We start from the raw sequence: 27,600 nt of genomic DNA, 5'->3' as shown, positions 1-27,600 counted from the left end.
GGAGTATTCTGAAGGTTCTAAGGAGCGGATGGAGGAGTGATGTTATGGTTCGAGTACCATACATCAGAGCAGATTGAGGAGTGATGTTATGGTTCGGATACCATACATCAGAGCAGATTGAGGAGTAATGTTATGGTTCGAGTACCATACATCAGAGCAGATTGAGGAGTGATGTTATGGTTCGGGTACCATACATCAGAGCAGATTGAGGAGTGATGTTATGGTCCGGGTACCATACATCAGAGTAGATTGAGGAGTGATGTTATGGTTCGGGTACCATACATTAGAGCAGATTGAGGAGTGATGTTATGGTCCGGGTACCATACATCGGAGCAGATTGAGGAGTGATGTTATGGTTCGGGTACCATACATCAGAGCAGATTGAGGAGTGATGTTATGGTCCGGATACCATACATCAGAACGGATGGAGGAGTGATGTTATGGTTAGGGTACCATACACCGGGGCATATTAAGAAGAGATGTCATGGAATGAGTACCACGATTCGTAGTGAAGGTTGTTTGTGGTTCTCCGGTTATTCGGTCATGAGTAAGTTCGAAGAGGCGTCCCTTGAGAGGGAGATCGAGAGTCCCTCACAGTATTTTAGTAAGGAGTCAGTGAGAAGGGAGAATTTCGATCTGAGTTGAGCGATCAGTCGATAAAGGAGATGTCACCTCCTATGATCTGGGAGGTACTGCTTATGTACGTGTGAAAATATGAGGAACATGATGTTTTGGTTTTGGGTTTAGGGGTAAACCCTGCAGGTCGTCATTGATGATGATTTCCCACCAGAGTATCAGGTAGCATGTGTGCCACGAGGCAGTGATTTATCATGAGCAGATAGTCAGTTTGGACTGAGATAGTCGAGGGCCATGCTACACCTAATTGAGTATAGTCGGGTGTACGGTAGTGGTATCAGTGGGGAGTTCAGTCGAGTTTAGCGGTGCAGAGAGTTTTCTATCCATGGGGTGTTGAATATGGGAGTGGGTCCTTGTTCTTGGGATGATCCCGGTGTTGGAGCGTTGGTTGATGAGTTGAGGTGAGGGGTACGGTGATTTTATGGTTCAGTCTATGAGTCAGGGATGTTATTGAGCAGTTGAGTTGTTTGGTACTAGGTTGGTACGAGATTTGGAACGACTAGAGGCAGACGTGACGAGAAGTTCTTGAGGAGTTCATCAGAGGTTCAGAGTATATGAGGTCGATTCATTTCCGTAAGGGGGATTATCAGGCGTTGTGTAGCACTTTCCGGGGGCAGGTGCGATTTTGCTGGAGAATATAATTATGGAATAGTTGTGTGCTATTTGTTGACGGTTCGAACCCTAAGTGGGGGAGAACCGGGTGCCGTATGTAAGAAAGCAGAGATTTGTCAGGAGCAGTTATAAGTGGAGTATAGAGATATGCGGTAAGAAATCATGAGACCAGAGATGTCGGTGATCGAGGAAAGGGGTCAGAGTGAGTTAATGCGGGAAGTACTTGTTTGAGAAGGATGAATGTCTCCACGACAGGTGTTTATTAGTCAGGAATCTGGTATTGGTCGGTGTTGGGGCAAGTAGATAAAGAATGATTGGGCAGCCAACTCCCGGGTCGGTATGCGTATCCTTGTTTGGATTTTGAGCGGCGGGAAAAAGGGTTTCGGAGAATTATCAGCATATTTCGTAGCGTTAGCGTTTCTTCGTATTGCAATTGAGAAATTGAATACACCGAAGTTGCAACTTGGGAAAAATGAAGATCTAGTTATGGGGTTCAGAGGGAATGTATTATTGCATCTATATGGTGCTTGGGGCAGGAGATATGTGGTTGTGGCAGGATCTTGTGATGTTCGGTGGGGGTGTTCCGAGGTATCCGGGTATTGATATCTTTATTTCGAAGTTATTTGTGAATCTTGAGTTGAGACGACTTGTGGTATATCAGGTATCTATGGAACTAGTGATAGCCCTTCGAGTATGGGCATCCAGGGAGATTACTTGGGAGAGTGGATCTTCGCAAGGGTGGGCATCTGTTATGAAGATTGCCTCCAGAGTCTGTGATGAATATTCGAGACGAGTATGGGTAGCCGCCTATGATAGTCTGTGGAGCACGAGCTAGTGGAGTCAGAGGGTGTTGTGTTACTGCGGAGAGCCGTAGTACTCACTAGTCAGAGGGTGTTGTGATACTGCGAGGAGCCGTAGTACTCACTAGTCAGAGGGTGTTGTGATACCGCGGGGAGCCGTAGTGCTCACTAGATGGCAAGAGAGTGTGATGATGGAATGTTCTCCGATCAGTGTATGATGTGGAAGAGTTTTGGGATTGAGTGGCCCTAGTATTGAGTTTTTGGAGCCTGGATGTTGGACCGGGGGCGAGACTGGGGTCCCCGTCTCTGTCGGGGAATGTGGTGAGATGGAAAGGGATATGCGCAGCAGAAACCAGAGATCATAGTGGAGACGATCCTCGGTTGGATTGTACTTTCTTGCATAAGGAAAAGAGAATTTCGTGACTTGCGTGTCACGGGGTCGGGATAGTGGTCACGGGGAGGAAGTTAGTGGGATATTTGGATCATGATTTGGGTGACCTGTAGAGGCTCAGCTGTGGAGTCAAAAGCTGACCTGGTGCCCAGTCTCGAAGAGGGATATGTGATGAGCTAGAGCTTATCCTGATGATGTCGAAGGACACCTCAGAGGGAGTGAACGATTCAGACGCTCAAAGACATGCTTCGGGCATGTGTATTAGATTTCGGAGGGTGTTGCGGCACGTATTTATCCTTGGTTGAGTTATCCTATTTCAACAGCCATCATTAGTGCATTGGTATGCCACCCTTTGTGCTGTTGTATGGGAGGAAGTGTCGGACCCTCATTTGCTGAGGAAAGTGTCGATTCGCGGAAGTGGAAGTTCTAGTGAGAATGGATGATTTGGAGTCTGATGGTCGAACATTGTGTCTGTGACAGTGGTATGGAATGACATCATGATGGGATGTCTGCTGAGAACGCGGAAGGATTCCGCGGGTGTAGAGCCAAGAGTCTCAGGATGGATGCAGGGATGGAGTCTGGGACTCCCAACTTGATTCTGATCAAGGGTTGTATGCGTAGTGGTGGTTTCTCCTGGGGATGTTAGAGATTTCATCAGTGCGATGGGTTTTCCTAACCCGAGAGTGTGAAGGTTGGTGCGGCTTGGGTGCTTGATTGCAAGAAGAGGACTCATGGGAGTTGCTCTGGGATTTAAGAGTGGGCCTTTCCGTCGTCACAGATTGGATAGAGAGGGATTTGAATCGGGGATCCGATGGTTCATGTCTTCTAACCCTTATGGGTCGAGTGATTGTTGAGATTTGGGGCAGTGATACTTCATGGGTAATTCTCGGATCGTTGTGTGTGGTCATCAGAGGGTGCATCCGGTGCCCGGTTCGAGACAGTGGTTAGGACACCGTAAGGAAAGGGAAAGTGTGTTCGAGTTTTGATGGGTATGCCTTGTAAGAGCGGGTCCGATTAAGGCCAGGTGGCACGTTGTGGGAGTATTTCTGGAGTTGAGTTGTTGTAGGCTTCGAGGGCGAACCCTAATTTAAGTGGGGGAGAATTATAACATCCCGAAATATCAAGAGTAGATTGTAGGGCTAAAAGAGTAAATTAGGAAAGAGCGACTCGGCGAGTCCATGTGTGGACTCGGCGAGTAGAGTCGCGACTTGGTCGCGTGTTAAGTGGCCGACTCGGCGAGTCAGTGTATTGGACTCGGCGAGTAGGCGCTGAGTGGAGAAAACCCTAATTCTCGGGGTTGAGCCTTATATAATGATCATTATGTCTTCCTCCCAGCCTCTTTATCACCCCTTGAGCCCCAGAAAACCCCAAAATCGCGGAGAAGCACCATTGTTGAGTGGATTGGAGCTTGGAGAAGTAATGGTTGAAGGAATTTTGGGAAGATTGAAGGCTTGGAGCAAGGGGCTTTGCTTGGATTCAAATTGCATTGCAGTTGGGGCATCACTTAGAGGTAATATCTCGTTTTTGGCCTGTTGTTATGTTGCTTCTTCATTTTGGGATTTGTGAGAAATTATCTATGGATGAAATGGGAAGTCTAGAGGTTAGATCTGAGGTTGCTACCTCAGATCTGGAAGGGAGAAGGATCAGAGAGCATGAAAGTCCCTGTGTTGGAGTGTTTATTGAAGCTTGCATGTCCCAAACCTTAGCCCCAATGTGCAAACGGCTTAGATCTCTTTGGATTCATGTAAAGTTTGCCCCTTTACGTGATGGATGAGTGGTAGGAGGCTAGATCTATGTCTTGGAGCAGTTGCATGGCCTGGAATGCTTCGGAATGTATTCAAACCGGCGGTACTCGGCGAGTCACATGGGTGGACTCGACGAGTTGGATGAAGATGGCTTGGAACTCGGCGAGTTGTATGAACAACTCGGCGAGTAAGTTGAAGATAGCCGTAGACTCGGCGAGTCTGTTCTTGGACTCGACGAGTCTTGTCGAAGAGTCCCAAATATTCTCTGGTTGAGTCGAGAATCGGTGAGTCGAAGGATGACTCGGTGAGTCGTGTGCGAGTGGACTCAGAGTTGTTGGACTTGGCGAGTCTCAGGGTGACTCGGTGAGTTAGGTCGCAGATTGAGTGAAGTTCTGATTATGGGAACTCGACGAGTCACAGGGTTGACTCGGCGAGTAGGGTCAGTCAGGGGTTGACTTAGACTGGGGACTTTGATTTGTTGGCCGTTGACTCTTAGGGTTTGGTCAGCGATGTGGCCTTTGGGCCAAGAGAAAGGTAAAATAGTCTTTTACCCATAAGAGGGTGTTATGAGAGGATTTATTCTAGTCTCGAGAGTTATATTCATGAGAGTATTTGCCTTACGTGTTAGGCGGTGGCGAGTTCGAGATTCAAGTGTGGGGATATCTGCTTTCTGCTTGCCAGGTGAGTCTTCTCATTATACTTTACCTTGAGTAGGTAACCAGAGTTATGTGATTAGAGTATTTGTATGCTATATGTACGTGATGTGTTGTACTGCATTATTTCTATGTGATTTATGCTGTGCATGTTTATAGAGTTGGAACCGGAAGGTTCCCAGAGTTAGAACCTGAGGGTTCACAGAGTTTGGGTGCACGGACCCACAGAGTTATAGCCTCGAGTGGATAATATGTGCTTTGTGTGGTATTTTGGGGAACTCACTAAGCTTCGTGCTTACAGTGTTTTGTGTGATGTTTTTCAGGTTTCTTTCAGTATCACGGGACGGCACCGGCTTGATTGTACACACCAGAGAAAGAGTCATATTTTGGAGGATCCTGGTTTTCTATGCAAGTGAAAATGGAGTCATGTTTTGTAAATCGACTATGAATGAGATTTTAAACAAGTGTTTCTAAGAATAAAATGATTATTTTAAATGAAAATTTTGTCTTGAAATTTACGGTGTTACATGACATACTTGGAGAGATTTGGGAGAGATTTCACATACTTGGGGAGATTTATCATACAGAAAGAGATTTGGAGAGAGATTTCATATACTTCGAGATATTTGGGATAGAGAGAGATAGAGCGAGGGAGACCGAGAGAGACTTAGTTTGTGACCTTTGCGAGTGTTTAATTTCGAAAGGCAAGGATTGTACTCCCCGTTTAGCCTCGTCATGGGTGTTATATGTCCCCATAGGGTATGAAATAGTGTTCTACCAAATTGTTTCATCACTTACCCCGATTAGGGTTTAGAATTTCTAAACGTACGAACTTTCCTAATGATAACTTCTTATTAAAATAGCGAGTTGAACTACTTTAAGCATAAGGAAAACCCTAATATACAAGGGTTAGATGAGTTGACTGGTTTGACCCGTTGACTTTATTTGACTTTGACTGACTAGAAATTGACGATTGTCACACACGATTTAGCGTCACGATTTAGCAACAGTCATTGTCAATGTAATTTTTATTTCGGTAATAATAGAAAATTATATTTGTACTGTTCAATGTATGTTTAATAACTGTGAGTACTGATTTACGCCGCGCATCTTGGTGTTTCCGCCAGCAGTCGAGGTGTAACATTAGAACCCATAAAAATGTGATCTTGTTCCTTCTATTCCTTCCATGCAAGTGTCAAAATGTCTTAATGGATTAATAAGTTGCGTTTTTGGCTTTTGGACCTTTTCTAGACATGGAAAGTCATAAAGTTGAAAACTTTATGACTTAGAATGATGTTGTGGGATTAGATCTGAATGTTGGATGAAATGACTTAAGAGAATAAGCACTTAATAGAAAAGTGTCATTTGACCGAGTACATTGGGCACACCTTTGAGTACCATGTGCGTACTCATATGGGTCCCGATTTCGGATGGTGAGTACACCATTCGTATGAGCTGAGTACGTTAGGTATACTAAGCTTGAAGTTTGACTTTTTTAACTTTTAACTTTTCACCAAGTTTGACCGTGGGTCAAGCTTGAGGATTTTCGGTTATTAATTAAGATTTTATCTAGTTCTGGTTTTAGTGGATTCGCGAGTGCAAGCAGCGTATAAAAAAGGGATCGTATCGTAGTGTTTCAGAGTTTTTTTGTTTCAGATGAGTTTTCTCACTATGCTTGTGGGTCGAAGGCACCAATATCAGCCCACTAAGTTGTGTATGTAGGATGCTTGTAGTCTTTGTGACTCTTGCATGATTTTTTGTGTACATATGTGCTGACCAGTTGGGTCTGATTTATTGTTACTATTATATGTGATACTGTGTATATTGAGACCTTGAGTAGTCTCCAGGGTTGCTGATAACCCATAGGGCGTGCTGTTTGTCCACTAAAACTTCGGGTAGTCTCTAGGGTTGCAGATAATTCATAGTTGTTTATTTGTGATGTATTGTGTGTGCTATTTTGGGGAACTCACTAGACTTTGTTCTTATGATTTGTGATTTAAATGGTTTCAGGTTTTCTAATAATGAAGGAGGCGTTAGGTTCGATTGCATCGCATCAATAGGAGACTTGTGCACGTGATAACTTTTGACGATACTTTATAAATGTGTTAAGATTAAATAGTCCTATTTACGATTTTGTAGTTGTGATTTGACTAAACACTTAGATTTGCTTTGCAACACTACCATCAATTTGCATCGAATCATTGTTAATTTTAGTAGTCCCTAACTCTAATAGCTCCAGCTTAATAATATTTATTTCCTTTTTCGGTAGCTCTAAGCAACAACAAAAAAAATTTGTATCACCTCTATTAACACATACTCATGAAACATCTTTCAACATAGCTACATTACGCTAAATTCACAAGTACTAACTCTACATAAGTTAGCTCAATCTGAACACATAGGTATCATAATAATCAAACATCTAAGAAAATTTAGGTGGTAGAAGATCATGTCATACCTTCACACATGCCTTACACGTCGCCTATTATTCATGTACGCATCGCGTACTACTACTTCTCTTGTCATATATTTCTTCATTTATGAGTCGCGTATACTCCTTGTACGCTTCGAGTTTCATCAAATTCAGCTTAAACATCATACTTATGGACGCATCTCGTATCATCTGTGTACACGTCATGTTTAGTCAAAGTATGTAACCAAATTACATAGCACTACGCGACACATATATCCAAGTTAAGCATCACGTAACTGCTGCAGATTCCCCATTTAGTGAAAGTTCCATATATTCCCTGAAACTTTGGAATACACTTATAAAAAATTTAAATGCAATTTCTCCAGTGATTTTTGAAAGCATACATTATTAAAATCACAAGAAAAAAATTACTTACTGTGTAATATTGTTGTTTAATATTTTTAGTTGTATTATTTCCCTGTGTTACAAAATAATTTGTGATTTCCATATATTTACAATCATGCCACCACCTAAGAACTTTTTCTATGAAGTTTTTCAATTAAAACCTAATCAAGTGAACATATGTATCGTTTAGGAGAATAATGAAAAAAAATGATAATGAAAAGAATACAAAGAGATGATTTTTTTTTACAAATATGTCTATGTATGTGTATTTCTATGTCTATGTTTATGTGTATGTCTAGGTCTAAGTATAGATGTCGGTGTAGATGTGTAAATAATATGCATTTTTTTAGTAGTGATTTGCTAGTTTTCTATGTTTTAGGAAGTTTAGAAATAAACACTAAATAATTTTTAAAAATTAAATAAAAAAAAGTAAGACATGCTGTTGGTTCTTATTTCAATATATATATATATATATATATATATATATATATATATATATATATATATATATATATATATATATATATATCAAGGTTGTAAAAATCGTTCAACGGTAGCTCGGCGGACAACTGAGGATAAGCGATTAACCAGACTTGACGTGAATTAATCGGGCACCCTAAATTATTAATAAAATTATTTAAAAAAAAATAATATTTCCTAAAAGAATTAAGTATTTGGAAATTTTCAATTTTGAAATTTTGAAATTTTAAAAATTTTAGTATAATATTTTAAAATGTAACATCCCGGAATCGCAAGAGTAGAGTTGAAGGGCTAAAAGTGTAAGTTTTAGAGGATGACTCGGCGAGTCCATGGATAGACTCGACGAGTCAAGTCGCGGTCATGGTCGCGTGTCAAGTGGCCTACTCGGCGAGTCCCAAGGATGGACTCGGCGAGTAGGTGCTATATGGAGAAAACCCTAATTTTCAGGGTTGAGCCCTATATAAAGAGCCTTATACCCCTCCACAGCCTCCCTTATCCCCCCCTTGAGTTCCAAAAACCCTAAATTCATGGAGAGATCATTTGTGGAGCAAATTAGAGCTTGGAGAGGTGTTGTTTGAAGAGATCTTGAAGGAGAAGTGGCTTGGATCAAAGGGCTTTGCTTGGATTCGAGTTTGGCTGCTATTGAGGCATCTTTTGGAGGTAATATCTTCGTCCTTAGGTTGTGCATTCCTAGTTTCATCATTTTGGGGTTTGTGGGGAGTATGTCTTGGAATGTTTTGGAGTTTAGAGGATAGATCTGAGGTTGCTACCTCAGATCTAGATTATTGAAGGCCTAGAGTGCATTAAAGTTCCTGTGTTTGAGTGCTTAGTGAAGCCACCATGTCCCAAACCTTGGTTTTAAGGTGAATATGGCTTAGATCTCATTAGATTCACGTAAAGTTTGCCACTTTACGTGATGGATGGATTGTAGGAGGTTGGATCTATGTTTTGGATCAATTGCATGGCCTGAGATGCTTCTGTATGGATTCAGACCGGTGGTACTCGACGAGTCACATGGGTGGACTCAACGAGTTGCTTGAAGATGGCCTGGGACTCGACGAGTTGGAAGAACAACTCGGCGAGTAGGTTGAAGATGGCCTTGGACTCGACGAGTCCATTTGGACTCGGCGAGTCTTGTCGAGGAAGTCCCAATATTTCTGGTTGAGTCGATGAATCGGTGAGTCAAGGGATGACTCGGTGAGTTGGGTGCGAGTGGACTCAGAGTTGTTGGACTCGACGAGTCTTGGGGTGACTCGGCGAGTTGGGTCGCTGATTCAAGGAAGTTATGAGCATATGGACTCGGCGAGTCATCGGGTTGACTCGGCGAGTAGGGTCAGTCAGGGGTTGACTTTGACTTGTCCGTGGTTGACCAGTTGTCTTCCAGGGGTATTTTGGTAATTAAGGGTATTTATTGAGTTGTATGTTTTGATGTTCAGTGGAGAAGTTCGTGTCAGAGTTCGGAGCAGCGGGATCTTATCTTTTCAGCCGGCAGTTTCGAGGTGAGTTATCCTTACTATATCAACAGGGTCTAAGGCACCAAGGCCGGCCCTTTATTGTATTGAGATTCGGTTATGGTTATTATGTTATTGTTTGATGTGTCTGCATCCTGGTAGCTAGGATGGTACATGCTAGGAGGCCTTGCTAAGGTCAGTTTTCCCGATATACAGAGTGATGCTATGCTAGTGACCGGTTAGGTCGGTAACCCGGTTAGGGTAATGATATGCTATGTGATCTGCTTGCTCGGTTTGTTGACTATGACTGTTATATGAATGTATGTTTTGTGCACATGGTTGGTTGGACTGGAGATGGGTTGAGGCGGGTCCTGCTTTGTGCTATAGGCCAAGATACCCAGGGCGGACCGGTTGTTCCGAAGGCCCAGCGAGCGGTCCGGATAGGCTGTAGGCCCCACGAGGGCGGACCAGACGTGTCGAGGCTCGGAGAGTGGACCAGGCCAACTGAAGGCCCGATGCGGGCAGACCAGTGACACTGTAGACTCAGAGAGTGGACCGAGTGGGTTGAAGGTCCGGTGTGGGCGGACCAACCCCACTGTAGACTCGAAGGACATGACTAGACCTGGAGGATGGATCCGTTGGACTGAAGGCCCGATACGGCGGACCAGTCACACGGTAGACCCGATATGCATGGCTGTTCTATGTTCTGTTATGTTATGTATGTTTTATATGTTTTGGACCGGAAGGTCGCCGCCTGGAAGGGCGTATACGTGGTTGGTATTTTGGGGGTATCTCACTAAGCTTTCGGGCTTACAGTTGTGGTTTAATGTTTTTCAGGTTCTTCAGGAGACTGTGGCAAGGCGAAGGCGCGATCGTACTGCTCCTCATGATTTTGTAGCAATGTGATTCTGGGAATACTCTAATGACTTGTATTGAAAACCTTTTTGTAAACATTTTAATGAAAATCGGGTTGTTTTGAAAATTTTAAATTGGTTGTATTTTTCGGATGTTACAAGTTGGTATCAGAGCCTTGGTTTGAGTGAATTGGAGGAACACTTGTGTGACTCCAGTCTCAAATCGAGGAGAGTTTTCAAAAAGAGAATTTAAAATGGTTTTCAAAATAAGTAAAGGAGGACGCGGAGGTACGATCAGCCGGAGCCAGTAAGTAACGCCAAAATACCATACATGACAATTGTTTTATTGAGCTTTGATAGAACAACATGCTAGAGTTAGGCTAGGGATCTTCAGGATTTATTGATGAGTTGCCTGATTTATGATGCCTGCTAGCCTAGGGTTCCTTGTGAGAGATTTCTAGTGTTCCTCTAAGTTGTGAGGATAGAGCATTGTTATGTGTGTCGCTAGGGTGTTGTGGGAGTACTTCATATAAATATGGGTTGGTGTGGAAGGTAGTATGGGCCCGTACTACTGAAAGCACGGACTCATACGCGTATCAGGGAAACCATGACCTCTAGGGTTGGGATGAGAGCTGGTTCCCGGGATAGTGGATTATGTCTAAGATTTGGTGTTTTATTTTCAGTATGGAGATTTCAGGGCACGCTGGGAGTAGATCCGGGTCAGGATCAGGAGCAGTAGAGGGAGTTTCGGGTGGGTCTGTACAGCCAGAGGTTGTCAGTCAGATGAGTACGCACGAGTTGGATGCGAGGATTCGTGAGATCGTGCATGATGAGGTTGCTGCATTGTTTCGGGCTGAGCTGCCAGAGTTGTTTGGGTCGATCAAGACCGCCATGGTGGAGTATTTTGATGAGCGCTATGCGGCTCTCACGGAGACGGCTGCGGCGGCGGCTACCGAAGCAGTAGCAGCGGCAGGGGGAGGAGCCAGTAGAGGTTTTCAGTATCGGGACTTCGATAATACGAAGCCTCCCACTTTTGATGGAGTTCAGGATCCGATCGTTGCTATGAGATGGTTATCAGATGTGGAGGGATGTTTCTTCACGTGTTCATGCCCTACTGATCAGAGGGTGAGGTGTGCTTTGAACCTATTGAGGCTCAGAGCAAAGGATTGGTGGAGATTGACCACGGGGTTGTACTCGGATGCGTAGAGGGCTGCGATTTCATGGGATCGGTTCAGAGAGATGTTCAGCACTCGTTATGTTCCGCAGGTCGAGAGGGAGAGGTTGGCTTAGGAGTTCTTGGAGCTGAAACAGGATTCGGAATCAGTGACGGAAATCACCAGGATGTTTACTGAGAGGGCGATGTTTTGCCCTGAGTTCGCTTCGGAGTAGGCTCAGATGTCCCGGTATCTGAGTATGCTAAAGAGGGACATCAGACAGTTTGTGTCTGCGCAGAGGTGCGAGACTTTGCTGGAGTTGCAGGAGGCCGCCAGGCGGCGTGAGTTAGAGATTGAGTTACAGATGCGTGAGCTGAGGCAAGCTCCGGTTCAGTCGTAGCCGACGACGAAAGGGTCTAAGACCGTTGATTCCAGGATGGGAGATCAGGGTGGCCACGTCTGTGGAAAGTGTGGAAGGAGTCATGCCAGGGTTTGTCGGTCCGGTGGAGCATGCCGCAAGTGCGGAAAGGAGGGACACTATGCGAGGGATTGTCGGCAGTCAGTGCCGGTTCGGGATTTGAGGATATGCTATCATTGTCATCAGGTTGGACATTTGAAGGTCAACTGTCCACGGCTTGCTGCAGGACCGGTGCAGGCTCCAGCACCGACTACGTTGAGGATCACAGGTGGAGATCAGGGTGGAGCGGAGCCCCCAAGGGCTTAGGGTCGTGTTTTTCAGCTTGCTGCTGCGGGTATGTTTCTTTCTGATGTTTTGATTATTTATGATTGTTGTGGAGTATTGTTATCTGTTGGTGTCGTTGGTTGGTTATGGAATTGCGTTTCGGGTTTTCGTGTGGTATCCGTTGTTCCTTGAGGGTTTGGCGAGTTGTGATCGAGATTTCGTTTTAGTATCTTTTGTTCCCTGAAGGATCGTTATGGTTATGGATTAGTACGTCGAGCTATCGTTGATTATCTTTGTGAGGATTGGTGGCGGATGCGGCGTTGGTTTGAAGGCCAGTTAGATTCTGCAGTCTGAGGAATGGATAGTTGAAGATTGGGTTCCTTGCGAGCGGGTTGTTCAGTGTGGGAACATGATTTTTTTATGAAAGTTGTTGGCGCTGGTGAGAAACATTTTGCGTGTAAGTGTTGATTTTCTGCAAGGTTGCTTTGGGAGATCGGTGATGGCGACCGGTGATTAAACTGTCAGTGTCTTAAGTGGAGGAGAATTGGAAATTCTCCGGATGATCGTTGGGCCTGAGAGGTTGTTTAGCTGCTTGGGGAATTCAGCGGTATTTCTATCAGTTGAGAGCAGACTCGTATGGGTGAGTAACAGGCGTGCGGGGCGGAATACAGACCTAGAGCAGTTGATTGAGGAAGGCATGGGAGCAGGCCAGGATCGAGTATGTATGATGGAGATAGAGTTCGGAACCCCTAGAGGGCTAGAACGGTATGCACGGGAGGATTTCCCGAAGGGATGTTTCGGAGTGATGAATGCTAGTTGAGCGGTCTGGATAGACTGAAGGCCGGTAGGCGTACCAGTCAGACCGAAGGCTCGGAGGACGGTCCAGTCAGATTGGCTGAAGGTTCTGAGAGTGGTCCAGATTGGCTGAAGGCCTGGGGAGGCGGTCCAGTCATGCTGAAGACTCTACGAGTATTGTTGGATCGGATTGAGGTTATGGGTTGCGTATGTTGCAGTGTGATTACATTGGGAGGTCTGGCCCCGGGTAGCGATCTTGAGCAGTGAAGGTAGTGCATGGGCTTGAGAGTCCCTGTGATGAGAGTCAGAGTAGTGGTGATGCATGGATGTTGGGTACGCTTTAAAGAGGTAATGTAGCGTGGGATGAGCACCATGGTGCCTGTCATGGTGACTGGACGGACGAGTGGTTTCCTTGGTAAGGAAAGAGGGAGGAATGGAATTCCGAAAAGGGAGTGCGAATTCACGGAAGTGAAAGCGGCAGTATAGAGTTATAATTGGAGTGGTCCGTAGATGGTCTTTGAGTAGTGTGTTGCGGCGGTGGAATAAAAGCTCATTCGACTTGATATGTTTGCTCAGGGCGCGGAGGGAATACCGCAGGTGTAGAACCAGGGAGAGGGGTTCGGAAGGGACGTAGAGAGAGAGTCTTGGACTCTCAGTGAGATTCTGATCAGGGTTTTGGCTATGTTTTAGCGGTTCATCCTGGAAGGATGTTTGAGGATATCATCAGTGTATCAGGTTTTCCAAACCTGAGGGTGCTAGAGCTAGATCAGCATGTGTGTGTGATTGCAAGAGGAGAACTCGGGGGAGTTGCTCCGAAATGGAAGAATGGGTCTTTCGGTCGTCATGGGATGGATAGAGTGGAATTCGGATCGGGGATCCGATGGTTCGTGGTATTATAGCCATATGAGTCAAGTGAAAGATGAGAATTGGAGCAGTAAGGCATCATGGGTAATTCTCGGTTGTTGAGTGTGGTTATCGGAGGGTACAGTTGGTGCCCGGTTTGAGTAGGTGGTGGGGACACCGTATGGAAGGAGAAAGTGAGCTTCTAGTTCTATGGTTGTACCTTGAGGGACTTGGTTCGGTCAAGGTCAAGTGGCGCGTCGTGGGAAGTAATTTGAAGATGAGATGTCGTAGGCTTCGAGGACAAAGCCTAATTTAAGTGGGGGAGAATTGTAACATCCCGGAATCGCAAGAGTAGAGTTGAAGGGCTAAAAGTGTAAGTTTTAGAGGATGACTCAGCGAGTCCATGGATAGACTCGACGAGTCAGGTCGCGGTCATGGTCGCGTGTCAAGTGGCCTACTCGGCGAGTCCCAAGGATGGACTCGGCGAGTAGGTGCTATATGGAGAAAACCCTAATTTTCAGGGTTGAGCCCTATATAAAGAGCCTTATACCCCTCCACAGCCTCCCTTATCCCCCCCTTGAGTTCCAAAAACCCTAAATTCATGGAGAGATCATTTGTGGAGCAAATTAGAGCTTGGAGAGGTGTTGTTTGAAGAGATCTTGAAGGAGAAGTGGCTTGGATCAAAGGGCTTTGCTTGGATTCGAGTTTGGCTGCTATTGAGGCATCTTTTGGAGGTAATATCTTCGTCCTTAGGTTGTGCATTCCTAGTTTCATCATTTTGGGGTTTGTGGGGAGTATGTCTTGGAATGTTTTGGAGTTTAGAGGATAGATCTGAGGTTGCTACCTCAGATCTAGATTATTGAAGGCCTAGAGTGCATTAAAGTTCCTGTGTTTGAGTGCTTAGTGAAGCCACCATGTCCCAAACCTTGGTTTTAAGGTGAATATGGCTTAGATCTCATTAGATTCACGTAAAGTTTGCCACTTTACGTGATGGATGGATTGTAGGAGGTTGGATCTATGTTTTGGATCAATTGCATGGCCTGAGATGCTTCTGTATGGATTCAGACCGGTGGTACTCGACGAGTCACATGGGTGGACTCAACGAGTTGCTTGAAGATGGCCTGGGACTCGACGAGTTGGAAGAACAACTCGGCGAGTAGGTTGAAGATGGCCTTGGACTCGACGACTCCATTTGGACTCGGTGAGTCTTGTCGAGGAAGTCCCAATATTTCTGGTTGAGTCGATGAATCGGTGAGTCAAGGGATGACTCGGTGAGTTGGGTGCGAGTGGACTCAGAGTTGTTGGACTCGACGAGTCTTGGGGTGACTCGGCGAGTTGGGTCGCTGATTGAAGGAAGTTCTGAGCATATGGACTCAGCGAGTCATCGGGTTGACTCGGCGAGTAGGGTCAGTCAGGGGTTGACTTTGACTTGTCCGTGGTTGACCAGTTGTCTTCCAGGGGTATTTTGGTAATTAAGGGTATTTATTGAGTTGTATGTTTTGATGTTCAGTGGAGAAGTTCGTGACAGAGTTCGGAGCAGCGGGATCTTATCTTTTCAGCCGGCAGTTTCGAGGTGAGTTATCCTCACTATATCAACAGGGTCTAAGGCACCAAGGCCGGCCCTTTATTGTATTGAGATTTGGTTATGGTTATTATGTTATTGTTTGATGTGTCTGCATCCTGGTAGCTAGGATGGTACATGCTAGGAGGCCTTGCTAAGGTCAGTTTTCCCGATATACATAGTGATGCTATGCTAGTGACCGGTTAGGTCGGTAACCCGGGTAGGGTAATGATATGCTATGTGATCTGCTTGCTCGATTTATTGACTATGACTGTTATATGAATGTATGTTTTGTGCACATGGTTGGTTGGACTGGAGATGGGTTGAGGCGGGTCCTGCTTTGTGCTGTAGGCCAAGATACCCAGGGCGGACTGGTTGTTCCGAAGGCCCAACGAGCGTTCCGGATAGGTTGTAGGCCCCACGAGGGTGGACCAGACGTGCCGAGGCTCGAAGAGTGGACCAGGACGACTGAAGCCCGATGCGGGCGGACCAGTCACACTGTAGACTCAGAGAGTGGACCGGGTGGGTTGAAGGCCCGATGCGGGCGGACCAACCCCACTGTAGACTCGAAGGACATGACTAGACCTGGAGGATGGATCCGTTGGACTGAAGGCCCGATACGGTGGACCAGTCACACGGTAGACCCGATATGCATGGTTGTTCTATGTTATGTTATGTTATGTATGTTTTATATGTTTTGGACCGGAAGGTCGCAGCCTGGAAGCGGGTATACGTGGTTGGTATTTTGGGGGTATCTCACTAAGCTTTCGGGCTTACAGTTGTGGTTTAATGTTTTTCAGGTTCTTCAGGAGACTGTGGCAAGGCGAAGGCGCGATCGTACTGCTCCTCATGATTTTGTATCAATGTGATTCTGGGAATACTCTAATGACTTGTATTGAAAACCTTTTTGTAAACATTTTAATGAAAATCGGGTTGTTTTGAAAAATTTAAATTGGTTGTATTTTTCGGATGTTACATAAAATTTGAAAGCTTAAAAGTTTAAAATTTTAAAATTTTGGTGTAATATTTGAATTTTTTTTTTTGAATTCTTTAAATATTTCTCGCTTATGACCACCGAGTACCACCAAGGACCGCCAAACTCGAGTTTGACCGATTTTGACCAATTTCCACCAAGCACCCTAATCGTAATAAGTTCGAGGCTGCCAAGCGATTAATTGGTCGTCAAGGTCGATTTCTGCAACACTGATATATATATATATATATATATATATATATATATATATATATATATATATATATATATATATATATATATATATATATATATATATATAGGGGACAGTTCACTTGAGATTAAAAAAAATAGAGATCTTGAGATTTAACCTCAGCCACATATTTTTCATTTGTCACTCTAATGCTCTAACGTACCGGCAACAACAGGGTACGCCTAATCATAAATGATTATATGGCAGAGATGTATAATCATATATGATTATATATGTTTATACGTATATGTCTAATCATAAATGATTATACATATATGTCTGTTCATAGAATGAGTAATCATAAATGATTATGACAGTTGGTGACAGAGGAGGTGGTGGTGACAGAAGAGGTAGTGGTGACAAAGGTGACGATGATATAAGTAACGGAAGTGACAATGGTGTCGTCGGTTGGTGTCAGAGGTGGTGGTAGTGGTGGTGGTTGTGGCGGTTATGGTGGTGGGTATGGTAGCAGAGGAGAAATGAATGGGCGGCGTTGTATAATCATTTATGATTATACCAGGTCGGGGGACCTTAACCCCAAACTGAATTACCTACCATACATGAAGCCCTTAGTGGTGGGTTTTCGATGGCGACTTTAGATCCAGATGTAGGCCCTCCTGTCTTGTTCTCATTGTCATGTGTGTTCGGCGTTGAAATGATGATAGCGGGGGAGGACGGCTGGTTTTTCGGCGTGTCTTCTCTCAACTGTTCTAGCTTCGTCGGCGGCTATGTGAGCTCAAACACAAGTAGCAATGAAGAGGTGATTGTTGGGGGTGATCAGTGATGGAGGATCAAGAGGGGTGAGGAGGTTGTGGCAGCCTCTTGGCCTGTCGATTAGAGAGAGAGAGAGAGAGAGAGAGAGAGAGAGAGAGAGAGAGAGAGAGAGAGAGAGAGAGAGAGACCTATAGTTTAATTTAATAAAACATTAAATTAAATAGAAAAAAGATTAAAAAAAAATATCAAGAGGGCATAATAGTCATTTTAATTTAGCAACGAACCAAAACCACAACCAAAATACCTCAAAAGGGTCACCGATCCAAAAAAGTCGTGGTTTGAGCCAAAACCCTAAAAAAATTACATAGGACTTTTGTTGGAGCTTTGTCAAAAAAAAAAAAGTAACAATACTTTTCGATTATAATTAATAAGCTTTAGAAAAACTCATTGGAATGGGTATAAACATGTAAAAAAAAAAAAAAAAAAAAAAAAAAAAAAAAAAAAAAAACTCGCCATTTTAGAATCTAGGTGCTCTAATTAATGACATTCGATTTTTATGTTTCTTTATAATAATTATGAAATATTGAATTTCCATTACACGTTTGTAAAATCAAACATTGTGTGCTGAATCAAGCCATCAATAAATTAACTTCTACGCTATAAATTCTCGGATATGTATGATGAAGATCATCATCTCTTCCCAATTTCTTATTCTCTGGGTGAAAAGTAACTACTCTATGGCGATGAATGTCCAAATAGAATCAAGAAAATTTATAAAACCATCAATTCCAACTCCTCCAAACCTCCGTAACTATAAGATAGGCTTCCAAGATGAGGTAGCTCCCCCTATGCATGTTGGTACTGTTCTCTTCTTCTCTTTCAATAGAGATAGCAACCCAAAGTTTGTTGCTCGACTTGAAAAATCACTTGAGAAAACCTTAACAAGATTATACCCTCTGGCCAGAAGATACGTTCGGGAAATGCATGTTGTTGACTGCAATGATGAAGGTGCCGAGTTTATACACAGTAAAGCTGATTTGAGACTTGAAGATATTCTTGATTCTCAGTGGAATGGTAACTTGATTGACAAACTCATTCCATGTATTATGCCTGGAGCTGCTGATCAAATCGACGTTCCTATACTTGCAATTCAATTAAACACTTTGTTGTGTGGAGGTATTGCACTTGGTGTAAGTATTTCACATAGAATTGCTGATGCTGCGACACTTTCTACATTCCTGAACGAATGGGCTGCTTTGAATCGAGAAGATAACGAAGTTGAATTCATTGGTGCGGGTTTCAGCGCACCCTCTTTCTTTCCTGGTCGTGGAGTTGAAGGTCGTAAGTTGAGTAAAGATGCATTAACCAATCTTGTCACCAAGAAACTTTCATTTAGCGAGAGTGAGATATCAAAGATGAAAGCGCAATTTGTGATCAATGAAAAAGGTTGCACCCATCATTTGTCAAAGGTACAGATAGTATCAGCTATCATATGGAAGACTCTCGTTAATGTGGATCGAGTAATACACAGTCATCTGAGAGATTCTGTTCTCACCCAAGTTCTAAACCTGCGGGGAAGAACTGCATCTTTAATTCCAAAAGATTCTTGTGGCAATCTTTTGGTGCCATTTACAACCAAATCTAGTAATGATGAAACAACCAAAGGGTTGGCATATCTTTTGAGTAATACTCAGAAGGAAGTCTTACGTAACTACTCAAAGATGCGTCATGAAAGTAAAGAAGGGCAATCGATGGTTCTCAAATCTTGGTCACAGAGCAAGTTCATGATTGATAGTACTCCACATGCAGTTCTCGTTTCTAGCTGGTGTAAGTTCCCCTTTTATGAAGTTGACTTTGGTTTTGGAAAGCCTATGTGGGTAACAACCGGGAGCATGCCGGCAAATAATTGGACAATTTTGATTGACGGAATGGGAGGTGGTGGAATCGATGCATATGTTGGTATGGAACTTAAAGACGAGCCTTATTTGGAAGAGGCTTTAGACATGAAAGTTATCGATACCTAAAATTAATGGGCTTCTAGTCGTTGATGATCCGTTTTCTAGTTCAAGCCAAGGATATTAATATACATATATGTATCAATAACTTTTCAGATTTCCAATGCTTTTAATGTATTCTGGTATTTATATGTAATTCCTATTCTATTATATATGATGCAGCCCAAACCTTAGAAGTCGAGAGCTAAAAGCATTTCTTGATTCGGCGAAAATGGATACGTGTTTGGTTTGGTGTCGTTCTTACAAAAATAAATAAATAAACCCTCCATCCAAACTCCTGAAGATAATTCTAAATAAGAAACATAGTTTTTTTTAACCAGCAGTTATATTAAACACAGCCTAGACTAGAGATGAGAAAATAAAACATACAATGTAAAATACAATGTGTGAAATATGAAACATAGTGAAAGAAATAAGTTCATTTAAGTGTGTTTTACTATGAAGAAACACGGTCTTTAATAGAAAAACAAATATCTTAAATCACATTAATTTATTTTATTGAGTCGATTTAAGTGTGTCTTCTTATGAGAAATGAATCAATTTCCTTCTTTTTGTATGGTAATTGATAGAGTCGGCTTCGACACGTCGTGTAGCACCTTCTTACGCATCGCTTTCTGCTTTCTGTTTTAGTTGCATCGTGTTCTCCAATAAACATGTGATGCGTTCTCACACCTCTTCTTCCTTAACAATATACTTTGAATGTGCCATGTCTTCATTACCTACATTTCATGTAGAGTAAAAGTATGTTATCATCTCATAAAACGGCAACATACAATATCGTTCTTACGTCAAATGCTCTCAATGCCTCACATACCTCTATAGTACGCATTGTGTGCTAGAAACGATTTAGCACTTAATTAACTTTCCAATCTCTTTAACCATTAACATCTCATAATTTGTACTATTATGATCAAAGGGCTTCTAACCCAGCGGTATTAGGTGGTGCCCTTCCTCCTTGAGGTCAAGAGCTTAAGTCCCGTCGTGAACATAGGTGGAATTAGGTGTTAGTTTAGGTATAGATTATATATTTGTATTTGTCGGTTCAAAAAAAAATGACAATTTCTTAAGATCATAATAATGTTTGTTAACATAATTCACGAGACAATGTTGAAATTCCATAACATTCATAAATTAGCCAAAACACACATGTGACCAAAATCGTATATTAAACTATAGCTTATAAAACAGGTGTTACAAGCTCTCTCCCCCTTCCAAAGATTTCATCATCATAATCATTTTGAAACTAGTGTGGGTATACAAGTGTTAGATTCCTTTTAGATCACCCATCAAGACTACACTTCTACATATCTCGTAACACAACACATATATACATCAAGCATATTCTAGGTTCACCCAATTGTTCCATATAATGTATAACAAGTGTCCCAACGGATCAGAAATATCATCTACTTTTCTTGCAAAGTATAAAATACACATTTCGTTTTCAAAAATTTTGCATCATTATAGTGTTTTCTTAAAACGACATACTAATCTACTCCTAAATTACAACATATGTTTCCAACGAGACTTACCTATAACCTCTTAATTGAGAGAGTCATGAAGGTGTTTAAGCTACTATTATGTGCTTATATAATTCACGACTCCTTACCCCATTTTTAATCATAAGCTTTAAATCTATAAAAAACTTATCTCTCGCCTTACATGAACACATAAGTGTTCCACATGGTGTACTACTAACCCATGATATGTGGTTCTCACAAGCATCATAGAGCTCATTTTCCTGTAAAAGTTTCTTTAATTGTAAAGAGATTTGATCGTCTCTACTCAAAATAATTATTAACAAACTATACTTTGAAGGTTCTATATTCAATCCTTCAATTTAACATGTACAACACTCACTTTACCAAGAGAAAATGTTACACATCATTCTAGTTCAACTATTATATAATGTCATAGCGTACAGTTGTAATAAGCCACAACATACTAATATCCGCCACAACATAATATTATTGTCTACTACTTGTAGTGTATTCTCTAGTCATTCTCAACTAATATCATTTCATATATTGTTAATAATGGTGTTTAACCATTTTTAACAAATAGTATTTGACTAATGACAATCAACCATTACATTTAGCCAACTAATAGTATTTGACTAATGACAATCAACCATTACATTTAGCCATAGCTTTAAGCTATTATTACACAATTATAGCATCCGCATTACAAAAGCCTGTAAATTTCACAACTTGCTTCAACGCTATTAGAATAAGCAAAAAAAATTATTTATTCGGAACATATTCATCAACATCCAAATTGTTGTAATTAAAGACCATTCTAGAATAAAGAGCATATATATTACTTAAAACTACTAAAACCCCTAAAAAGAATCCTGAAATTGAATACCAGTGTAGTTGGACAAATCGTAACATAATCTGCACACAATGATGGGTTTTGATACATAAAATAGATAGTTCTCCATAAAATTTGGCAACAGAAGCTTTAAAATTTCTTATAAATTTCGAGTATATAACAAAACCAACCGATTAAGTATCCTTTTAAAAAGGTTAGAATGATGTTAAAACAACCATAGGGTGTTTAGAAATACAACCTTTGAAGCCTTTGGACCCTTTTGGATTTAGGGTGTTGATGAAAATGGAAAGAACAAGAAGTTTAAACTTCTCTATAAGTATCCACCACCAAGAATAAGGTACAAAAATTACTAGATTTCTTGTATAACTTTTTTCTTTAAGCCTTAAGTTCTTAAACAATTAAGCACTAAAAGGAAGACACAAAGTAAACTTCAAAATCCAAGTAATAACTTCAAAAGATGAGAGAGCCTCTTGTTATGGTACTCACGGATTTTAGAGAGAAAAGAGAAGAAATTGAAGACCAAAAAGCTAACTCATTTTTCATGCATAAGACCCTCTTTATATATCTCATGCTAAGTAATGCCCTTCCAATAATATACTCTAAAGTATTATCTAGAAAGAAAGGCAACGGGAATAAGAGGATGAAGGTTGACAAACAACCTCCATCACTCAAAAGTTTCTGCCATATGGCCTAATGGAGACAAAAAAAAAATTGTTGGCTAGTCTTCTAATCATAGTAGAGTAAGTCATTTATTAAATCATGGTTAATCAAAGTGTCCAAAACTTTGTACATGGCTTATTTTATGATGCCATATCATATAATGACAAGTTTTCTATTTCTTACAATACTGTTTACATAAAACAATAATTTTTCTCTAATTAAATACAAAAGTTGAATTTATTTAGTAATATCAAATTACTTAATAAATATTCAATAAGTAGCAAATTGATTAAGGTGTGACCACATAGGATCATATGCCATTAGCAATGTCACTTAATAATGATTCTTGAGCATATAGATCCAACAATCTCCCACTTGCACAAAATTCATTAAAGACTGACATAGAAAGTAGTTGGCATCTAGCAACAGGTTACTTCCCCTAATAACATACGAAGGGGTTCCATCAATCAACATCCAATTCTAGGAGATCACTAGCTATAGTTGAAGTATGAGGTAAGTGTATCAATATTCTCTTTGTTATAGACATCATGTTGGATATGAGACATGGAACGTGATCATTCTGATTTCACATCCAACATTTAATTAATGCGCCTCAGATATCTAACTCTCAACACATAAGAGGAAAATATCATCTTGACTATATACACACTCTTATACAGTGTAGCGCTTGGTTCCTGGTACGTACTTTTAATATGAATATTTGCACTTTTACTCTGTGACTCGGCGAGTTGGAGGTCCCAACTCGTCGAGTAGAGGTGAAACTTGGATACGAGTGGAAGGACCTACTTGCCGAGTCAGATGCCCCGACTCGACGAGTAGGTCTGTCTGGATGAAACCCTAATTTTATGGTTTGCACCCTATTTAAACACTTTAACTGACCTTCATTATATCCTCCATCACCTCCAAACAGCATTCACAAAACCCTAGCCCATTTTTGAGTATTCATGATCCATAGTTGTGTGTTTGTGGTGATTTTAAAGCTAGAGAAGGAAGAGAAAGCTTAAGGTTCTTGGGGAAGCAAGTAGATCCAGAGATTGTGCCACTTTTCCAGCTCATTTGAGGTATAAAGTCTATACCTACCTTATTCCTTCCTTAGATCCATCCATGGGGTAAGTTAGGGTTTTATGATTCATGGGTGCAAGCTTGAATGGGAGCTATAACTTTGGATCCAGAGCCTTAAAGGGACCCCATGGCATAAAGGTGCAAACTTTGTGGCCATGGAAGTCCCATGCATCATATAAACCTCTTTTTAGTACCATTTGAGCCAAATACCCCATGCATGAACGTCAAGTTTCTAACCTTATGTGTAATATGGACCCTAGGAGGTCAGATCTATGTTTTGAATGCATTAAGCCAGACTGAAGTCGACTGAATAGTTTTTGACATGGAGGAACTCGGCGAGTCACTCATGTGACTTGGCGATTCAGGTCGTAGTTTTCCCCAAACCTCTTCTGATAATGAACAATGTGTTGAGTTGGAAGAAGACTCGGCCAGTTGAGTTGATTGTGGACATTATAGATCGTGGAACTCGGCGAGTTCAAGAACAAAACTTGGCGAGTTCAAGACTAAGCCCCAACTGCATGAAGAAGAACTTGATGAATTCATGGAGAACTCGGCGAGTCCAGGACTAGATGTGCCATCTTGCATGATACAGGACTCAAGTAATTCAAGGATGAACTCGGTGAGTCAGTTGTAGAAGGTCTCAACTTTGTTAAAGGAGAACTCGGTGAGTAGGGTCGAAGTTTTTAGCATTCTAAGGATTATAGAACTCAACGAGTTGGTGGTTCAACTCGACGAGTTGAGTCAACCAGATGTTGACTTTGACCTAGAGTTGATTTTGACGAATGTGTTGACCTTGACTTTGGCTTTGACCTGAGTTGACCCTCGAAAGGTGTTAAGAGTATGAAATGGTAATTGAGGAAGATTATTATGTGTAGGAATTGGGAGGAGTTGATCCCGACGGCGAGGATTGTTCAGAAACTTCACGACACTGAGGTGAGTTACCTTCCGGTATAAGTGGGTCTAAGGCACCAAGGTCAGCCCACTAGTAAGAGTTATAGTATAGATATATGCATTTGTGATAATTATCTGGTATGTTGTTATCTATTATGATTATGTGCTAGCCTGATATGATGTTATGTGATAGTAGTTAGTAGGGGGGATAGTCCCCATATTATGGTCGTAACGACTGAAGGGTAGGTCGGCACCCCAAAATTGCCAGACAGGGTAGGTTGGCATCCCATAATTGCCAGACAGGGTATGTCAGCACCCCAGAATTTCCTGACAAGGTAGGTCAGACACCCCAGAATTGTCCGGCAGGATGTATGTTATGTGGTATGTGGTATGGTGGGGGAACTCACTAAGCTTCGTGCTTACAGTTTTCAGTTTTGTTTCAGGTACCTCTTCAACGAAGGGGAAACACCTGGTGCAGTAGTTGTGCATCACACACACATGTTTTCCGCATTATGATGTTCTTGGGATTGTACTCTGAAAATATTACTATTTGTATGATATGGTTTTGAGAAATGTGGTTATGTTTTTACGAAAGGATGTTAATAGGTGATGTTTTATTACAAATGTTTTTGTAAACCGCTTTATTAAAATGAAATTTTTGGTCACAAAATTTGGGATGTTACTAGTTTGTATCAGAGTCTTGGTTTGAGGGATTCAGGCTCACTTTCGAGAGTTTCTGGAATCTACTCGAGGGTTTGAAAGATTTTCACAAGAAAATAGTTTTTCCAAAAAGTTAAAGTAAAGAGTTTGAGAAAGATCAAGGTGTGTGATGCGTACAACCGGCCGAGCTCAAGTAAGTTTTCCTCAAGATACCCATACATTTTATCTTATGGTATGATACGATTATGAGAACTACATGATAGATTAGGGATAAGGATCTAGGAAGGATGCATTTTATGCCTGCTTCATGTGTATGAGAACTGCATGCTATATTAGGTCTAAGGATCTAGGAAAATGCCTGATATGCATGTTATATGTGCTTATTGATCTGCATGATAGTACTGAGTAGTCAGTGATATGATAGTCTGGATAGGATATGCTTTGTTTGGGTTGCTCAATGCTTGAATGTTGCTTGCATTGTGATACTAGGAGTTCTAGTTAACATTTAATTAACTAGTAAACGAATGCACTAAGTTACATATTACGAGGACTAAATAATTTTAGAAGATTAGGTTTAGCCCTATTTCGCAACTCTCGTTTGAGTCTAACCGTTGTAGGGAGAGACCTCTCTTTCAAAGAATTATCTGGTCTTAGTAATATGTAATGGTATTCACAAGCTAGTTAGGGGGAGATGATAGGGACTTGCTATGCAGCTGATGGCGGAGAGTGGATTGGAGAGTTACCCTAAGGTAAGCCTAGACTGAGGTTAAAGAAGTGAGTTACACTAGTAGTAGAAGGGACTTGGTGAAGTCAACGCAATCATTGAAGAAAGTCCGGATAGATGTAGAAGTTAGTATGGGTCCGTACTACTAAAAGAAGAGGATCCATATTCGAATCAGGGAGGGCCGAATGGAACCAGGGAACTTATATAGTATGTGAGACCTCTCGAGACTATGTATGACCCTGATAATTGTAAGTTTTGTTTCAGAATGGTGGTGATTACATGTCACGGAGTAGGAGGATCAGGATTAGGTTTGGGTTCAGGTTCCGAGCCAGTTAAAGAGGGACTACGCGAGTTCATCGTGTCTGAGATCACGAGAGGCATCCTTGAGTCGCCCCTGGTGATTTTGAGTCGATCAAGGAAGGGATCATCGAGCTGATAGAGGATCACCTCAGGGCATTTAGGAGTGACATGGCATCTGGCCATACAGGGACATGTACCCTCTCCTTCAAGAACTTTAGGGGATGTGGTGTGCCAGACTTCCATAGGGTGAAAGACCCCATTGTTGCCAAGAAGTGGATCGCAGACATGGAGTTTGCTCAGTTGATGAGCTTATACCCTGAGGGGTTGAAGGTCTAATATGCAGTAGGATGTTTGAGAGACAGAGCCAAAGATTAGTGGGATTCAGTTGGTGATTCATTGGGGGCCTCAGCCATTGAGGCTATAACTTGGTCAGATTTTGTGGCCTGGTTTACGGTTGAGTGGAGCTTCAACAGCTGGCCAGGGAGTTCAATGATATGAGGCAGACGATTTAGTCCATGGCGGAGATTACCGTCAAGTTTAGAAAGAGGGCTTTAATGGTCCACAGTGTGCGGGGGAGGAAGAGATACAGAAGACCCACCATCATGACATGTTAAGAGCTAACATTTGGAAACATGTCAGCTACTCCGCATGCCCGACATTGGAAGACATGATAGCCAGGGAGAGGGAGAGGGAGATTGACATAGAGCAACTCCGAAAAAGGAAGGCGGTGGCTGGGTAGGTTAGTGGGGTTTCGGGAAAGAAACCCAAGGGATCCGACACTTGGTCGAAGGGCCAGCCGGGCCAAAGCCGTTGTAGGAAATGCGGTAGGCCGTGTGAGGGAGTTTGTAGATTGGGATCATCGGGCTGCTACAAGTGTGGCAAGACCGGGCACTTTAACAAGGATTGTACTACCCTTATCTCCACATTCCACACATCATACCTGATTTGCTTCCATTACAATCAGAGAGGCCATATGATGTGTGTAAAACCAACTAGTTTTAATCCTACTAACTTAAACATAAAGACAAACACACGAAAGGCAGTGTACCTATCGATTAGCAGTTTAGTTCAGGTAAGTAGGGTATCGAACACAAGGAACGGTAAACAATTAAAATAGATGCTAATATTATCTAAATAAAACAAGTAATAGAAAGAGTTTTCTCTAGTTTTGCAAGACTAGAAACTTAAACAATTAACTAAAACTTAAACTAAGAAACTAAGAGCTAAGCAAATAAAAATCAACTAAATTCAATAATAAAGAGGACTTCTATTTAGGTTCGACTCATTTGTTCCCATGGATGATTTCGATGTATCGGATTAATTCTTCATTAGCTACCGACTAAGATGATTAGTTCCACGTTCGCTATTACTAATCCTTAGGAAACAAATTAACTCAAGCAGTGGCCAGTTGTCTAAATCAACGGATTTCCTAGTAATTGATTCGGGTTAAATAAGACTTGTAATAGTTAATCAAATTGGTGATTCAATTAACCTCTTGTTGATGGTTTATCACACAAG

At 42.0% G+C, this 27,600-nt stretch overlaps 1 protein-coding gene across 1 annotated transcript; it reads left to right on the top strand.

Moving 5' to 3' along the window:
• Nucleotides 1–18,122: 18,122 nt before the first annotated feature.
• On the top strand, nt 18,123–19,546 carry LOC145005723 (pelargonidin 3-O-(6-caffeoylglucoside) 5-O-(6-O-malonylglucoside) 4'''-malonyltransferase-like). Its single transcript, XM_078964834.1, has one exon. The coding sequence runs from the start codon at nt 18,153–18,155 to the stop codon at nt 19,437–19,439; it is 1,287 nt and encodes a 428-aa protein (XP_078820960.1). The 5' UTR covers nt 18,123–18,152; the 3' UTR covers nt 19,440–19,546.
• Nucleotides 19,547–27,600: the final 8,054 nt, after the last annotated feature.

Source organism: Lactuca saligna, chromosome 7, assembly GCF_052625555.1.
Source record: "Lactuca saligna cultivar CGN05327 chromosome 7, ASM5262555v1, whole genome shotgun sequence".
NCBI lineage: Eukaryota > Viridiplantae > Streptophyta > Magnoliopsida > Asterales > Asteraceae > Lactuca > Lactuca saligna.
The sequence above is the reverse complement of the archived record's forward strand: the minus strand, read 5'-3'. Positions and strand labels throughout refer to the sequence as shown.

Bases quoted from the DNA above. Each gene is read 5' to 3' on its own strand.
- LOC145005723 (XM_078964834.1), top strand. From the start codon at position 18,153: ATGGCGATGAATGTCCAAATAGAATCAAGAAAATTTATAAAACCATCA.